This window comes from Parasteatoda tepidariorum, chromosome 8 (genome assembly GCF_043381705.1).
Source record: "Parasteatoda tepidariorum isolate YZ-2023 chromosome 8, CAS_Ptep_4.0, whole genome shotgun sequence".
In the NCBI taxonomy this organism is placed as follows: domain Eukaryota; kingdom Metazoa; phylum Arthropoda; class Arachnida; order Araneae; family Theridiidae; genus Parasteatoda; species Parasteatoda tepidariorum.
In genome coordinates this window covers 48,436,221-48,455,394 of record NC_092211.1, presented here as the reverse complement: position 1 = coordinate 48,455,394, position 19,174 = coordinate 48,436,221, and the positions used below count along the sequence as shown (strand labels likewise).

General features: G+C 31.8%; 2 protein-coding genes across 8 annotated transcripts in view; both read right to left on the bottom strand.

Moving 5' to 3' along the window:
* LOC107452963 (NADPH oxidase) overlaps positions 1-11,188 on the bottom strand; it is a 41,460-nt gene extending 30,272 nt beyond the window's left edge. For 2 of the 4 annotated variants that reach the window (XM_071183852.1, XM_016069601.3), the window contains exons 1-2: positions 10,756-11,188; positions 501-583 (exon numbers count right to left, since the gene is read on the bottom strand). In XM_071183852.1, coding sequence (XP_071039953.1) covers positions 501-532 — 32 coding nt within the window. In that variant the 5' untranslated portion in view covers positions 533-583; positions 10,756-11,188. Of the gene's footprint in view, positions 1-500; positions 584-4,879; positions 5,079-10,755 lie in introns of those variants that run through there. The other 2 variants (XM_016069600.3, XM_071183851.1) reach the window with 2 other exon arrangements.
* A 1,203-nt stretch (positions 11,189-12,391) lies between these two features.
* Positions 12,392-19,174, bottom strand: part of LOC107452957 (carnitine O-acetyltransferase-like) — a 31,161-nt gene continuing 24,378 nt past the window's right edge. For all 4 annotated transcript variants that reach the window (XM_043045026.2, XM_016069591.3, XM_043045025.2 and 1 more), the window contains 3 exons: positions 16,927-17,125; positions 15,073-15,210; positions 12,392-12,957 (listed from right to left, as the gene is read on the bottom strand). In XM_043045026.2, coding sequence (XP_042900960.1) covers positions 12,742-12,957; positions 15,073-15,210; positions 16,927-17,125 — 553 coding nt within the window. In that variant the 3' untranslated portion in view covers positions 12,392-12,741. The remainder of the gene's footprint in view (positions 12,958-15,072; positions 15,211-16,926; positions 17,126-19,174) is intronic.

The window sequence follows — 19,174 nt, the reverse complement described above, 5'->3', positions numbered from 1 at the left end:
ACGGCAAAAATAATTTTAGTTTTCCCCCTCATCGTTATCATATTTATAATTAATTTAACTATAGTTAACTACATAGCTATGGATAACAATATAATTAATTATTATAATTAATTATTATAATTATGTCTGTTGGGAGGTTTACTTGAAATACTTACTGAGAGTTAAGGGTTAATATACTACTTCAAGTTGTTTAAATATAAATTATAAATGTGGTTATTAGCTGTTTGCTGTTAAAGTATAAATTACTGTCAATAATCGATTAAATAAATATTTCATAATTGCTTAAAGACTTAAAAAATGAACACTATAAAATTAAAAACACAATAAATTAAATAACAAAAATATTTTAGTAAGATCTTTGAATGCATACTTACAATACCTTGAGGATCTATAGGGTAATTCATTATTCTTAAAATGCATTATTAATTAAAAAAATTAATAACTTGTTAGAACTGTAGATTAACAGAATTTTAAAGTAAAGATACGTCTACAATACTCACTTTGTTTTCTCAAGGTTTGCAATCAATTCCATGTTCAAAATATATTTTTAAAATTCTGGTAAAAAGTTTAAATTTGAGGCTACCTGTAAATGAAAGATTTTAAGACATAAGTATTAAACTATAAATGAATAAACAATTTAAGGCATAATCATGTTCTGTTTAAGAAATCAAGAAATTTTATTTTGCTGAATTTATGTAAACCAAGTACAATTTTACTTGAATTATTGTATTACTCAAAACAGTAAATCCATTTTTTTCAAATTATGTAATTTATGGCTCATTTCTTATGAATATAGCATTGAAAATATGAACATTTTATTAGTTAAGTGTTGTTCTGCTGTATGATAACCCAATTGTGTAAAATCATCTTTCTAGATTGCACAGCTGCTAGTTAATAATGATCATAAGGAAAAAACTGAGTGGCAGCTAAAGTTATGCTATATATAAATCTTTGTTTTTAAAGTTTAAAAAATTGGTTTACCTGGCATGAAAAATAAAATCTATTTAGAAATTATGCTTTTATGAAGGAACAACACATTAGAAGCCTGTTAAAAAGGATTTTTAGTGAATTTTGAACGATTGTGATACGCTTGATTTTTTTTTTTAATCTTATTGTCCATATTTTAATTTGTATTTTTATCATGTTACAAAATACAATTTAAAAAACAAGCGCTTATGTAAAATATTGCTTACAACCTACTTTTGAATTATCAAAAGCTTGCTGTACTCAATAAGTTAAAAAAATTGTTCAAATTTCATTCTGTTTCAACCTTTTTAAATTGCATTGATGTACTTTCGTTGCACGTGGGAGTTTTAGAAATAATTATTTTTTACAGTTCAGCGATGTTTTGAAAAAAATCAATAAATGACATAAAATAAGTTGCATTTTCCTGGATTAAGTATTAATAACCTGGATAAAGTACAAACTATCCTCAATATAGGACTTTTTGGATGGAACTAACCCACATTTCCGTTACACGGGGAAGAAAACCAGGAAAACCCCCCGTGATTAGCGAGACGGTAACGAAATCTAACTCATGGTCCGCCTTCCCCTGAGGATATTTTACGTTATCACTGCGGTTGTTACGAGATGGGAGTAGAATTCATATCAACCAGCCACCTCTGGGATTCAAACCTCATCTGGAGGTGAACGCTCTATCTCCTAAGCTACTACTGTTTCGAACAATGAGTTACACCAATTTCTGCAGAAGAAATATGTTTTCTACAAGACAAACTTTTTACCACTGTTAAGAAAAAAATCCTCGTTCGTCAAGAAAAAAATTTCGATAAGAACTATCGTTTAAATTTTCCTGAAGAAACGAGCTTAAAGAAAATGTTATTTATTTACGCCTGTAATTTTAAAGACAGATTTCGTGGAATGGTCTGACCATTCTACAAAAGCTCATTTACCTGAATTGCCTGAAATATGCCTACTAAATTTTATTAGATGTATTTGAAGCATTATTTATAGATCAATTAATCTGAAATGGGTGATTCTCTGAAGGGTTCCGAATTCCTTCAAAATTATTCTGTTCCTTCACAAGTATTAGAAAGTACTACTATTTCTATTTGTAGGTACGTGGTACTTTGGAACTGTATTTACGTAGCTCTGGACGTACAGAATGGGCTGTCGGTGACTGTCCGGGAAACATTCCAAGGGATCATACAGAGAGAATAGGCATACGTCAGATCTTGTTTAGCAGGGATGTTTATGTTATGTTTACTCTAATTATCCACCCACATATCTTAATTTTGATCTCAACTTGAGCGCGAAGATTTTCCGATCTAGTACCCCCAGAGGTATTCGTTATGGAAACTTGGAGGACTTTGTGATCCAGATTGATTTAGCGCAAACCAGTCACCATTTTGAACACGGGAATTCTTCTCCAGGTAGGATTCGAACTCACTACCTCTCGGACATGGCCCCAACGCCCTACCAGCAAGACTTGCTCGGCCCTAAAAATTATTATAGTGGTTGAAAATTTATTTCATATTTCTAGGAAGTTAGCATGCAACGTTTCCGATTATCCTTATTTGTTCGATAACTCAAATACATACAAAGAGTTATGTTACGGCTGAGGTGAAAATTTGCATCGTTTACATGGTTGCTGAACTAGGTGAATTTTCACTGCTTTGATGATAAGTTAATACTATTACAATTTTGTGAAACCACTGGTACCCTGGGTACTGTACTGAGTGTTCGACAAATATGAAAATGGCGGAATACCTAAAGAAACTCAAGTAAAAAGCTAAAAGACTGTGCTTTAATTTTACTTAGATTAAGTTTTCCAACATTTTCATACTTCACGGACAATCCTTTTTTGTTTCTAAACAATCTTTCAATTGGAAAGCATTTCTAACGGAAATAATCAGATTTTACTCAGGAATATGCGATTTCATTTTAATTATTGCAATTAGAAAGGCTCATTTAGGCTCATAATTATCCATTATCTCGATTACTGGTAATCAAGGAAATCAATTATTTCAACGAAATTGTAGACCACTATTAAATGAAACTATGAACTATTTGGAGATTATATACGGCAAGTGGAAAGTACTGGTTATTGTATTTTTTATTTTAATATTTAACTTAAAACTACAAAAGTTAATAAATTTCCTTTTTGCGTGTCAGAGTGTTCTGTTTTTAAAAAAAAGTAATTTGAAAAGTATGTTTAGAAGCATGTTAGAAGTATTTGTACAGTATGTTAGGGATCACAATTTAAAATTTAAACAAGAAGTATTTTGTTAGATTTGAGAAATCACTTTGAGGAACATGGAACAAAACTAGCCTGATTGCCACATGAAATTTGAAGGCCTTTCCAATCTGAGCTTAGAAGTTTGAGTTGTAGAAATATTTTCAGGCGTCTGTGTCAAAACTGTTTTTGATTCAAACTCCGATTTGCGAAACTTTTTTTTTTATCGCTTTCGATAGAAAAATAAGAGAAAAGAGATTTTTGATCTTATGAAAATTTAGATGGATATTTATAATAGGAAAATATTGATGAAATGGATATTATGACAATTATTTCAATTATTACTTATTACAAACTTAATTTATCACATTTTTGAACCTATGAATTATTGCTTGAATGCTTGATTTGAAATAATTATTATATTAAAAATATGTTATTAATAAATTCATTTTGTTTATAAGTTCCGAACGCAAATTTATCTTAGATGAAAATTTACATAAATAGATGTGCAAACTTAGAGTTTTAATAGTTTTCCAGTTTATGAATAATCAATCATTTTTTTAATAACATTCTCTGCTTGAATCCTGATATCCAGATTTCTTCTTAAAATGGTTTAGCTAAATTTCAATAAAGGTATATTTGAATAAATATATTTAAAAAAATTTTTATTTCTTTAATTGTGAAAATTTTGAACAAATTGCAAAAACGACTGAACTTGAAGACGGAGCTGAATGAATTAAAAATTGCATCAGCTCCTTGAGTAAAAAGAAAATTAAATAATTTCAAAATGATTAGATCTCAAGAAATAATTGTCAAATATCGGCAGTTATATAAATGCATGCCAGAATGTAAAAAAGATATTAATTTTCCAACTTCTTATATGTACTTTTGAATTCCTTCATATTAAAAAAATTACAATGGCGTTTCAATTTATCTACTAAGTCCCCTTGCAATCATATTCAGAATTATGATTGCAACGTTTTGTTTTCAACGTTTCTCGCTCTGCTTTTTTAAAGAAGTACTTAAAAGATAATACTTTAGTTATAGCTAAATATTTCCAATTATATTTCATTAAGACAAGTTAATGCTTTATAATACAATATTTAAAAACAGCACAAAATCATATTCAAATTTATTTTATGGATAGCTGCTCCTCCAGATCTAGTGTAACCATAAAATTAACATGTGTAAGTATATAGACGCTCCTGTAACGATTAACAGCTTATCATTAAGTTTATCATTTTTTACATATTAACTTTTATTCAAAACCTTGGAAAAAGTTACATAGTTCAAATAAAAACGATTGTAAAATAGAGGAAAATCCTAATTTAAAAAAAAAAACTAATTTATGACGCATGTAAGAACCATTCTTAACATCAAGACACATTTTACTTTGAACTTGAACAAGATATATTTGATTAATGAAACATTTTACTTTTTCACTTTTTCAGTTTTTCAATTTTAAAATTTCTTAGATAAATCTTTCTATTGACAAAAGGAACTCATCATTAAAACAAAACTTAAGTATTGCATTTTTTAAAGATGTTTCTACCAGTTGTATTTAAAATTCATTTCTTAAAATAGGGTAAGAAGTATCCATAGAAAAGATTTAACTTAGCACCGAAAATTAAAATGTTTATTAAAATAAGCATAGGCATATTTTAAAAGTAGAAAATAAATTCTTACCTTAAAAAATTATCTAAAGTTTATTTTAAACAATTAAAATTTCAGGCACTTTATTTTCGTTTCACGAATCTTCATAATAATACCGGCCTTAATTTTTCATAACAGATCTCATGGCTGTCTTACGATCCTTTGACACATTACAGATCATGGCTTTCGTCAGTTTCGTATTATCATGATCCCTCTAGTACCGAGAAAAATTATTAGGCTAAAATGGCCGAGAGACTAAGGTCCCTCCCTGGTCTCTGATAATGTCGCAGGTTCGTGCTCCAAAGTTAATGAACGCTTCCGAAGTCACTGAACACTTTGGATCACGCTTCCAATTTTGTACGGGAAGACATAATTATTTTAGGTTTGTGTCTCAAATTGTTGAAATATGTAATCACCTGCATGCTAATAACATTGAGTTGTGATACAAATGATGTACCACAACAAACAGTGATCGTAAGACAGAGTTACTGCCGACCGGCCTGTGTAGGGGTTAGGGAACTGCCCTTGCATTAGAAAGGTTCTGGGTTCGAATCCCGGGCAAGGCATGGATGTTCTTTCCTTCTCTGTACTATCTGTCCTTACTGGGGGAGCAACGTTGGCCCACCTAATATGGTACCCATGAAAGAGTAGCCAACAAATCTGCCCTTCAGATGCCTGCATGACCTAGGTCATTCTCCAGGTGGGCATTGGAAAAAAAAAGACACAGTTCCTAGTAGATCACTGAAGCCAAGCGTCTTTGGCTGCCGTCAGTGAGCATGTGGATGACCACTTTTATCAGTCCGTGGAGCTCCGAGGAGGATTAAACTGTTTGGAAAAATTTTACATTATTTTATTAATGTCGTTAAACAGATGACCCAATTTTGGGTTTACGACTACTAATGTTCAACTCCGTAGCCTTGTAATGTTGATCCGATCCAGAAGACGAGGAAACTCCTGGATCAGTACCCGCAGACGTATGATTTGTTATGGGAACATGGAGGACTTCGTGACTTGACAGATTTAACATGCACCAGACACTATTTACTACACGGAGAGTCTTCGGCGGGTGGGGATAGAATCCACGACCTCTTGGAGGTGGGCACTGTGCCCTAGCTACCAAGATATCCTGGCTCTTTTTGGGAATTTTTCTTTATATCCGTCGCTGAACAGCCGACCCAATTTTTGGGTTTAAGACTGCTAATGTTCAACTCCGTAGCCTTGTAATTTTGAACCAATCCAGAAGACAAGGAAACTCCTGGATCAGTACCCCAGTGGTATTGATTTGTTATGGGAACATGGAGGAGTTTGCGACTCGACAGATTTAACGGACATAAGTCACTATTTACTTCACGGGGAGTCTTCGGCATGCGGGGATCGAACCCACGAATTCTTCGACATAAGCCCAGTGCCCTACCAACCAGGCTATCCCGGCCATTTTAGTGAAAATTAAAGGAAACACTCTTAAAAATAAATGAAAGGAATGTAAAATTTTCCAAACGAAAGCTGATTATGAATTATGGAAAGTTATTGAATGCCCATCATGGACCATCTCTTAATATTTAATATCAGGCAATGAGGATGCGCGATATTGATGCTTGGGAAACAATCCCTCTACGAGGATTAAAATAGCTTATTGTGCATCTCTTGTATGACGTAAAGTGCCAAAGTACCACGTATCTATCAGTCGAAATGGTAGCACTTTCATATATTTTTGAATCACTGTATCGCTTTGACTCTTAACTATTTTTAAAGTGAATAATAAATAGTTAAGTGCTTAAATTAATAATGAGAACAGTTAGAATATGGTCTAGCAATCACGAGACGAAATCTCAGAGAGGTTGCTTTTCTCATGATTGTCAGAGAGTATTTAAATTGTTATTGAAAACTTAAGTGATTATTCTTGCTAAGTTGTAAGTAGTTTTGTTCTTACGAAAATGAGTGATTCAACAAAACATTAAAATTTTACATTTACTTGAAGCTTAAAATCTTTAGAAGAGAAAACGTATCCTAAATACATTCAAAAGCTTTAGCAGCCATTGTTGTTGTCTTCTCACAAAATACCACGAACTTTAGGGTAGCCGGTTCAGTTCTGACAGTAACTCTTGACATATATACAGTTGTTTTTTGGCAAATTTGTATTTCATGTACAGTAAGATCTTGATCAACCAAAGGTCCCGCAGTGGACTGATCGTTAAGACACGGTTCCCAGCAGATCACCGAAGTCAAGCATCACTGGCAGCTGTCAGTTTGCGGGTGGGTGACCACTTGGATCAGTCTGATTAGGGACCGAGGGTGTGCGGTATTGGTCCTCGTTAAACTGTGCTACCGTGAAGTGCTCGACTTCGCGTGCAGGTCGTCGGGCTACCGAAGCGGGGGTGCCTTCCCCTCTGCTGAGGATCAAAATTGTGATGGCATGTCTTCGGATCATCCTCAGGGATGCTTCCCAGACCGTCGACAATAGCCCATTGTGCAGCTCTAGTGCGACGTAAATGAACAAATCGAATCAATCAATGATCAACCAAAGAAATTAGGATCGGGCCTAGTTCAGACAATTGAAATAATTTTAATCATTTTACTTCAAAATTATTTGTCATTTGTGCTGCTCTACTTGGCCATCTAAAGGAAGTACTACTACAATTTGGATTTGAAAATTGACTTTTTTAATAATTGTACTACTTATTATTTAAATTTAGCTTTAATGTGACTATTTAATGAATGTATTTTTGTGAAATATGTAAAAAGTTATTTATTTTAAAATTCACTTGCAATATTGGCTTTGATCCTTTCTCACTTATATCAAATCATTTATACGAACATCATTTTTATCAAATTATTTATATTAAAACTTGTATCAAATCATGTATATTCATTTCATTTACACGAAGCAGAATCAAATTCTGAATCATTTGGCGATTTAATTGTTTTCGCTTTGGTTTTACTGAATTATATTCTTTTGCAATCTCTGAAAAGATTTTTCTTACCTAAAACAGTTTCATTACGATGTAATATTTTCTAATGTAGCTGATATGCTAACCTTTTAGCCCAAATGGTAGTAAAATTAGTGAAGTAGTAAAATTGTGGTAGTAGAAGCGTATTTTATTCACATCGCACTAGAGCTTCACAATGGGCTATAAGCAACGGTAAGAGAAATGATCTGAAATTTATATAATTTTTATTGTTGACTTAACCTGTTACAGCCATAGAGTGTATCTAATATATCTGAAATTTAAAATTTTTTTTTATCCGAGCAAAAAAAATAAGGAAAAAAAAGTGGCTGTTAAATCAAAAGGAAATATAGGTATTTTTTTCTTCTTCTTCAAATGGCAGGCTCTGAACTTTATTCTTCGCCTTAGAAGATGCCGGAATTGTTACTCATTTTACGTTACCCAGTGGGCACCTGTGAACCAAAGTCACGGAGGCGAGCAACATTATCCACGCCACACTGCCACAAACCCGTTCACAGGGTGGGCCACATTCACATATCACACACAACAGAGGACAACACAAGAGCGAAACATCCATGCCCAGAGCTGGATTCGAACCCACAGCCATTGGCTTCGCAGTCAGGCGCGCTAACTGCTCGGCCACCTGGCAGGCGGAAATATAGGTATTGGTTTTGGGAAAAAGTGGCTACCAATTATTAGAGTCTACCGGCCACTGGCTACTAACTAAAAATTTTATTTTTCAGGTACTAGCTCACGAGCTTGTAAAATAGAAAATGTAGATTGAACAACAAGAACACCTTTCAGAAATGGAAGTAATCAATTAACAAAACACCTATTTATTGCTCAAATAAATATTCTAAGTAGTCATGCATTACAAAATGTGTCATTTATTTTGAAGGCCTCAGGTACAGCTCGTTGTAATTTTAAAATTGGGAAAATAACAAAAAAACTATGAGCTCATTAAATAAAGCATTTCAAAGTCGACTTCGCATTCAGTTAAAAGAGGTATGAAAAATAGGTACACATAAGTATTCGGATAAAGAGGTTCGGATAATAAAGGTTCTTCTGTACTTTAATTATGCGTTTTAAGAAGACATAATGTGCTGAGATTGTTAGTAAACATACTTGGTTATTTAACATTAGAATATTTACTGTAGATGAATTTAAAGGGTGGGGCTATGTATTGGGACAGTATGATATGAAAAGCGTACCATACTATGCATGGTACACTCTGGGATCATAGGGTGTAGTAACTCAATTAGCAGTTTACTCAATAATACAATAGTAGTTTACTCAATTTTCAAAATTTGATAGTTTCACTTCCAACTGTCCCTTAATATTCTTTCCAGATAAATAGTTTACAAGTTTTTTAGAATTTACTTTACATAACAGAACAATGCACTGAGATATTTATTACCTACAAGATACGTGGATACCAGAAGCACTCTCCTGAGCAATTTAAAAATGCGGCGTATCATCATTTTGTTCCAAAAAATATTTCTTCATATTTCTATTTTAAATATTTACTGGGATGTAAGATACATAAAACTATTATTTCAGCCATCTATCTGTTACATATTCTGATGTAACATAGCTCTCTAGTTAATAAACAAAATGCAGCTCAGTATTCTCTAAATGTCAAATCTAAATGATGTCGAAAAATGTCAAATTCAAAAAGAAATCAATGCAAAACATAAAATAAGCTCCAAGTTTGTTAAGTTAAAAGAGTAAATTTTTAAGTAGATCTTTTTCTGGAAAACAGTAATTGTTAATGGTAACAGAGAAATGAACAAAACAAAACATCGAAGTTTTTGATTCGTGATATTGTTTGATTATATTCGAGATTAAAATTGACATGATATCGTGACATTTACTTTGGCAATGTAAAAACTGCCTTTTTTCTTATTTTTTTACGTAATAATTTTTCTGCTACTGATTTGTTAGTATATATCTTTTGCATGGCATGAAATTCTCTCTTATTCCAAAGTGCTTTAATAATTTCTTTTTTTATTTTCCAGATTTTCATTCAAAATCTAAAGAGATTAATCTAATTCAATTTTTTTAAAATGATAGTAGCATTACGCATTCGATTAAAACAATATTTAAGAACATTCAAAAAAAAAAAAACAGCTATATCAAAATATTTCTGCTCTATTTCGATTGAAAATGACGCAAAAATTAAAAATAAGAAAGTTTTTCCTATTTTATGTTATTCATCATTTTATTTTATTTTTTACATATTTTTTTTTATACATAAAACATAATATTTTTGATTGGTATTTTTCAATAAAAAGATTAAAAGCGACCTAGTCAAATATTAAAAAGAAAAACATTCTGAGGTTATACTACTTTGAAACAACATTTATTTTAAAAAGAGGTGTTTATTAGAGTATACAAATGAAAAACACAGCCAGAAAGGTAGTAAACAGAAAAACTGCGTAGTAAATACTTAAAAAAACCCGCCTTAAACCGAAAAGAAGATCTCGAGAGAAGCCATTAAAGTTGCGTTGCTCAAAACTATAACTAAATGTAAATTGACTGTATTGATGGATCTATTAAAACTAAATGTAGTAGTATTGATAGATCTATCACTTTCACGAATTATATTTTACTCAGCAAAACTTTTACTTGCTATTAAATAAAGGGTTTGGTCAATATAGTGAAAAGTTTCATTTTCGTTCGAAGACGACATAATTCTCATCAGATTGTTCCCTTGAATAGTTTCCAGATGGGCACTTCACAGGTTTCCGCAAATTTCTTCTAGCACAATGACAGCACAATACAGAGAAATATCGGACTGCATACATGTAAATTGTTGCGTTATTCATCAAAAATACACTCATGAATTATTAGAAAAAGTGTTGCATCATTATATTGCTTCGACCCTTCAAATCAAAAGCAAAAATAAAAAAAAATTTTTTTTTTGGAAAGAAGAAATTAATATAAGAAACTTCGAAGACTTACCTTGTAGTGTCCAAATAAGACTATCCGTATACTAAAACATTTGTCAAAATCCAGTTTAAATGTTTCATTTAATCGACCTCTGTTACCGCTTTGATTATCACTAGTTTTTATAAATTTATTCGTAAAAGTTATCAACTCCATAATACTTGACGGAACAAGTGAGGGTTTTCCAAATATGACAAAAAATTAACTTCATTTTAGATTTAAACGTGTCATAGTTGTGTTTTTTTTTGAGAACTGGCCCCGAGCAAAAAAGAGTTGCTTGTTTTGTTTTCTATTCACATAATTACAACTTAAGTTATTATTGCGTAAGAGCTATCTTTATATATATAAAAAAAAAGATAAGTTGACGGAACTTCTATGAAGACTGAAGGTTCCCGACAGGTTCTGAGTTTCCGGTTGAGTTTTCGGAAGAAGAGACCTTGAAAAATATGGAAGGTTCCTTTTTATACTGACGAACTTTATTAGACCTGAAGATATAATGGGGATTTTCCACCTTTTTAGGTGAAAGTTCATTTGCATTGTGAATAAACGATCAGTAAGTGGCGCAGTCGTGTCTCTTTATTAAATAACTTAGCGCCAAGTTTTTACTCGAAGACACATAAATATTATGTGTCGCATTTTTTCTTTCCATACATGTAATATATTGGGTAGCTTTTACGCAATTTCCAACTAACTATATACGATTCTGTCGAAATATATTCTGTAAATCTTGTCTAAGTTTAAAATATTGTTCTGTAAATTTATAACTTCGTTTTGCTCCATAACTATGCAAATATAACATATCAACAGATAATATCTTTTAATACATATTTTTAATGTATGGTACTATGCATTAAATAATTCGAAGCATCATATAGAGTTTAAATTTTTTTTTGATATTAAAATTTAATGAATGTGTTTTTGCCAAGTAGGTATGAAGATATTTACAAATTGTATCGAAATTATGGCTTCTCTTGTAATGCTAAGAAAAAAATGCTATTTTATAATTTACATTATTTCATTCATTGAAAAATTATGCATAACAACTTAAAAATCACAGAAATTATAAGGAAAGCAAAGCAAAAACTATGTAAATAACTTTTTCAAAAATATATGTTCGCCGTAAAATTGGCGTTTAATTAACAAGAAATTTCCTTCTTTTTAATAATGACTAAGCTTATAAATCCTATTTGGCATAGTTTCTTCATGTTACAGTTGTTTTCAAAATTTCGTTGGCCTTGTTTGTTGATTTTGTAAATGTTTAGCAATTCGCAAATAATAGATTTTGTTAAATGTGCAGTACTATGTGTAACATACCCTCTGCTTACATATTCGCAATTATGTTGCATATTTGCGAGCTACAGAAAAGCAAAACCAATGATATCAGAATTTGTAAAACGTCTAGAAAGATAACCAACTTTAAAAAAAAGTTTACGTAGTCAAGCAGTGCAAAGAGTGTGTTTTTATTTATTATGAAAGACAAATGGACACTATATGGACAATGGACATAATTATATATATATATATATTGTGTATATACCTATATATATGTATATATATTTAAAATCTATGGACAAATTATGACAGCCTGTCATTGAAATTGAGAACAGAGAAAAAAAACGCCTGTAAACACCAATAGAAATAACAAGATGACTACGGCTAACAGAGGTGCTCCCTCATTTTAATTTTTTTGTATTTTTCTATTACAGATTGTACAGTAAAAAGTTTGCTGAGTTGCAAGCATTGTACAATTACACAATTTTTATATTAAACTACTTTATTTTAAACGAAAGCTAATGGCAGTTAGAATAACAACATATAAATTCCCAAAAGCATAAAATCTCTGTCAACTAAAGTCTTTTTTTTATATCAAAAAACTCATACTTTACACTTTGGCAAACTACTAGAAAAACACATATTTTTTCGACGTTTGGATAAAAAAAGCTGTACAAAGTAACCTGTGCGGATCAAAGTTATCGCAGTTTACGATAGGAAGCTCTTACATCATAAATTGGCACTTTTGGAATGATCTATAACAGTTTTCATTTCTATCAAAGTTTCTCTCAATGCTTCGTAAAAATCAGCAGTTGATGTTTCATGACAACCTTTTTGCGCACAAATGTTGAATCTAATGGGAGATAAATGAAGGTTGTATAGACAAGTATATCCATCAGGTTCCAAAGGACTTTGATGTGGAGAAATATCAAATTTGGTTGGCACCTATAATTTTAAGACATAGATTAACTTCGTGATACGAAACACTAAAGACCTTTGCATTAATTATCTGATGTGTATGCAGCTGTACTACAATACGCAACTAAATAAACTAATTGATTTTCATTTTGAAAAAAAAAAACTGTTGACTTACAGACTCTACACGGGGTATCAAAATTCGTCTGAAAAATTCAGTGGAATGATAAAAGGTAACTAGAGAAACTTCCAATGGCTGTTCATGTTAATCGTGTTTCCAAAAGAATATACATACGGAAAGAAATCTAACTTCTCTAGACAGAATGCAAAGCGTTCCCTCAAAGGTTAGAAAGTAAGGGACCTGTGAATTAAGTAAAAAGTAACATTAAGGAGCACAGGAGCAGCGGATCTCCTTGTAAAGGGGCATGAACCCAACTTTCCCTCAAATCACTGCCTGGGAATGGAGGAGGAATGTTTGTCTTTTTATTTATGGTTGGCCTGTTGCTTAATTTTTGCACTATTTATTAACATTACTGTACTATTAAAATATTTCTTTGAGAATTCGTTCATATCATCCATTTTGATTATATCTTCTAGCACATTTTGAGATAGAATGAAGGAATGAAATAATGGTTGGTAGGAGGCATCGCTCCAAACCAACATCCGATTCACGCGACTTGTCTTTTTGCTTCTAATACTCATGCACTAAGTTTTACAATAGATGATACTCTGCTAAATCAAAGTATGCTGTTCTCCCTATAAGTTATTCTTATGGTATAGCATCCCGCACTGAGAAATTTTCCGTGCTAGTTAAGCATTTTGAGAGTTGGACTTCTTTTTTCATTACTCTTTGTTCAATTCACGTTAAAAGGGTAAAAAACGCGAAAAGCAGTCATTTCGATGTCAATCTGGGAAACAACTACAAAGGATACTTCAAGCGAACGAAAATATTTATTTGGTTAATCATTATAAGAATTGGTGCTCGCTAACAACATATCGCAGTGATATCAAGATGATTCGTGAACGCAATCCGGCGTGCGTTAAATATCTGCCGAAATAACGACTATTCAAAATTACAATACGGAATTGAACATTAGTAGTCGTGAACCCAAAATATTGGGTCGGCTGTTCAACGACGGTTATAAAATCAAATCAAATCCGTGCTATGAGAGCCCCGGTGACTCAGGAAATAGAGCTTTCGCCTCCCAATGAAGTGATTCAGGTTCGAATCCCAGCAATGGTTGGTCGATATGAATTTTGCTTCTGGATTACACCAACCACAGTTATACATGGTGTTATACGCAGTTATATATGATATTTTTAGCATCAGTGGTAGAAGGATCTTGGGTTAGAGCACCCTTGTCGTCAGATTAGTCATGGGAGGTTTTCGTGATTTTCTTTACCACATAACGCAAATGCTGATGAGTTCCGTCAAAAAGACCTCCACTCTGGATAGTTTGTCCCAATTCTTGATCCAGGAGTTCTCTGGTCTTTCGGGTTGGGTTCAAAATTACAAAGCTATGTAGTTGTACATTGATAGTTGTAAACTCTCAATTGGTCCGACTGTTTAACCACGGATATCCGTGCTATGAGATTCAGAGCCTGCATTCACGATTAATATCCTTTCAACGCCATACCACGTTCCTTAGAGTATTTTTATTTTCTTGATGTCTATTATAGCATCACTAAATCTGTCGATCAAATTCAGAAACACTTAGTATGCCTTTACTTCCAAACATTGACCACGTACCATATTTACTATATGGAAAAAAACTATACATATCAATGAAGAGTGTAGAAATTTAGTTTCATTGTGTTTTATTATCTCTTAACAAATGTAAATATTACATATTTTGTCAGATTTTTATAAACTCGTGCAAGAATAAAAAGTTTAGGGGAATTAATTATGTATATAATTAAAAATATTGATATGTATGTGGTCTTAGATGCAAACGCTTATTACTATTACTATTATTGCAATTTTTTATAGTAATTCAATTTTGAAATATAAATGAATTTATTTTAAGGTATTTTTGTAATAGTTTTATAGGCTGAAATCGAATAGCATTTTCAATTTTTTTGGTCGCGCATTAAATATGTTTTAGAAGCATATCTTGAACTTATCTCTGAATTCTAGCAAGTTACCTGATTGCCACACATTCTGAAGTAAGAGCATTTGGAATATGCTGGGTCTAAAAATATTTCTGGAGTTGGCATGTTATTTTCTTCAGCAATTTTTCTCAAACCTAAGAAATGACGATCAATACCCATACCATTTATTGCCTAATAAAAGAAAATCACATTATTTGACAATAAAAAAACTACAACGATACATTTATTTATAGGTACAATTAGTCAACTAAAGCAACAACAGCAATGTAACGGTACAGTTAGGAGGGGGGGGGGAGCTCTCGCTTTCTAATTAGGCTGACTGGGTTGGAATTCCTGTGAGGGCAGCTTGATTTTGTTGTTTTCGGCTTACGATGATCATAATTCTAAGAGAAAATATCTTTAATGCTAGATTAATTATGGGTTATATCTCCCTTATCATCTGGTGGAAATAAGATTTTTCGCGGTTTTCCTCTCATTGTAGCATCAATACCGAAGAGTTTTATTGAAAAATTTTCCCACGAGATAGAAGTTATCACAAGACTTGGTCACACGTGTCTTCGTTTTCAGGTTTGCAGTCACAATTACGAGTTTTTGAAGTTGAGCTTTGATCAACCTAAACCCTTCAAGGCGCAGCAAATGTTAATTGAAAATTTTAGACAGTCAGCATATTAGCAACTTCAATCGTAAACTATAAATTTTAAATAAAGATATATACTTGAGATCCATGCTGCAATAAAAATAGTGGTCGCAAACGAAAAAAGAACGGTGAACGTTTAAAAGTAAATGGTTTTAAATTTTTTGTAACGTTTTTTGATAAGTGTTGCCAGACTGGTAACACTGCCTCAGAAGCGAATTTTCAACGCAGCTTTTTAATGTTTTAAATTACTATTAAGTATAGTTTCCAATAGACGTTTAACGCGAAATTTCGTAATATCTGAAGACTTTCTCAACGTGTTATTCGACAAAAAAAACTTTTTAAAACAGATGAAGTGGAAAATTTTGTTTTGATGTGAGTGGAAAAATTTCGTTTTTTTTCTTCAACTTTACCATCACGTGACTTCGGAATTTTTGATTATCTCAAAAATTTACCTTGAAAATAATCTCTTTAAACAAACAATGAAGTCAATGACTTCGTGCAAAATTCTTTCAAGGTGTCAGCCAAAGAAGTTTTAGAAGCATGTCATTATATGCTTTATCTAATGATTTGACTAACATTTGAACAATATTTTAAGCGTCGCTAATGTATGAACTTTGAAACATTTCCCAATTTCTCCTTATAAATTCGACGAACATGTCATAGAAGATTTTATACGTAAATATATAATAAAAATACAAATTTTTATCATAAAAGAAGGATTTGTAAAAACTATTTGTATTCTCCTCGATTTGATTATAGGAATATTTGCAAAAAATGTTCATGTTTTTTGGCATTAAGTAATTCACTAATTAATTTTTGTCCCTCTCCATGATTTATTATAAAATTTTTGTTCTTGTTGTTTTTATTATGGTTATCTATAATCATTGTCCCTCCATTTCAGAAATACTGTAGTAAATTTTTTTTTCATTGAATTGTCCTGCTAAATATAACTTCTGGGCAGTTATATTTAGTTAAATTCCTACAGCTGATTATATTCATACAGTTTATTGTCAAAAATTGAAAGTATTTTAATGACATTGAAATCTTTGAAAAGGCCTACTTCCATAACTAGCAAAGAATAGAAACATCTTCTTTTATATATGAGCGCTTCAATTTGGGAAGTTTCCATACGTTTCCCTCAGAGTACCAGATCGAAATTCTAGGTGAAAACTTATGCTAGACACTATAGAAGATCTTAAAATGTATTAGTAATAAAATGTTATTTTTCTCCGAATAAAGTTATAAATTACTTGATGTGTGTGTTCTTGATGGACTTGAATCGCAGATTTTAAGGCAGCTGCTTTAGCAACAAAGGACGAGGACTTATTCATCATCTCTTTGCAAAAGTTCACACTGTCTACAGATGTTGATCGTATCCAATCAGGGCGACCATTGAAAAATTTGCTCGTAGATGCGGTCTCATATGCAGCAGCTATTTCATGATGGACTCTATTAAAAGATGTAGAACATATTTTCAGTACCATGCCAAAACCATGAATTTTTGAAAAGTTACTTTTAAGATATATATCTTTAAAGTTTTATTATTTTATCTGTGTACTGTATATGAAGTTTTAGCATATGTTATTCTGTCTTCCTAAATGTGACATTCACATTTGTAGTTTTGGCACAGAGTAGGAGATCAAAAGATTAGAGAGATGTTGCTTTCTGTTTAAGCCTACCTTCGAACTAAAAACATGAATATGGAATGCGAATTTTAAGAAATATATTGATGAAATTTAGAAATGAATCGTTTGATCTTGAAACAATTAGTTCATTCGATAAATAAATAATTTGATTGGTTTTTATTTAACATTATGTTTGTATAATTGCAATAGTTCCAGAAAAAATTAGATATATTTTCGCTATTTTAAAATTATAAATTATATTTATTTTAACTCTAGAATTTGGTTGAAAGAAGTAAAATAATCAATAAAAGTTTAATAATATTTTTCTTAACATTATTAATAATAAAAAACTGTATTTTTTATTACTGAATTCATCAAACTCTATAATCTACCAAATTTCTCTGCTAACATAACGGCAGTTTTACGTAGTGCAAAGCATTTTGAATCGTATGCAACAATTTTAAAGAGATAGTTTACGTCCATTGTATGCGTTTGTTTTGAGTTTGTGGTCAAAGTTAAAATGATTTTCCACTACGTTCGCGTTTTTAACTAGCAGATTTTTGCAAAATCTCTTATTTTCACTTACTTAAGTTTTATATTTTTTCACGGGCGCTTACGCATTTCACTTGAACTGACGCATGCGCACTAGAAGAGTGCAAGCGTAATTACTTGAAATCTTAGGTTCGGGAGCGTACGGAAGCTGCACCAATCCACCGCTGACAATTTTTTCTTTTTCTTACGAGCCACATTTTTGTTTACTTTTATGGTGGTATAGGTCAGACCATTCAACGCTTTTAAATGGTTAATGGGATACCTGCAAGTAATGTAGTGCGGGTACCTCGATTTTGATTGGTTGTTGAAACGTGACATTTGTTTACGTTAGCAACTGTTCCTTCCATTCTATTTCGAATAAGCCAAGTCCGTCAAGTATCAATTCTCTTAAGTGATATATTCTATATTCTTACACAAAGATTCTTTTACAATGATTTCAATTCTTTTACTATATATTTCGTAATTAACACAAAGACAGACACGAAGCTATGTAGAACATAAACTAATTATTCAGCGAAGTTGCAAGGCACACAAAACAAGAATACGCCATGGCTACAATACAATAAAAATACAAACAAATAATAAATCTAAGTTAAGTAAAAGACGTAGAGGAGGAAGAATTATATTTCAGCAAATTTGATGAGCGATACTGCGCTGTATTTAACTAACTTCACGTTAAATAACATTCTAACTTACGCCGAGATACTTAAATCAATGTCAACAAGCCATTTTGCTTAAAAACGATCAGCTGGCACTGACGCCATAGGTCACATGAGTGGGTATCCGTCATTTTCTTCATGAAGTGCAAATACCCAATTGACACTTTCCCGGCTTATTTGCTGACACTTATCAATCATCAAGTATTGCTATGCAACCTTACATGGTTATATGGTCCGCTTTGCAAGTCACCGCATTGCATAATTGTGCTTCTACCAAAGGGAAGATTTTGCAAATGGATAATTTTTAAAAATTTTGGATTGTAACTAAACATTTTTGGCGAGGGGGGATGTAACATAAAAAGCTTCAATTAATCTTTTTATGTTAGTTTCTTTTATGAAACTTCATCCTAATTATTATTCTAATCGAAATACTTTCTCACACTTTTAAAAGCCACATTCTGTTCTTAAATCTATTTTTGGCTCAAGTATGCATTTAATTAAAAGCAGGACATATTTCCCTTTGCTCTGTGTGGGAAACATTCGATCTATTTCATAAACCAATAGCAACTACTAAGATTTCCCTCTTTCCCTAAATTAAGACATTTTACGGATTTTACTTTGCAAGATTTTCCCTAACATATAACCAAGGAGCGCAACTTTTC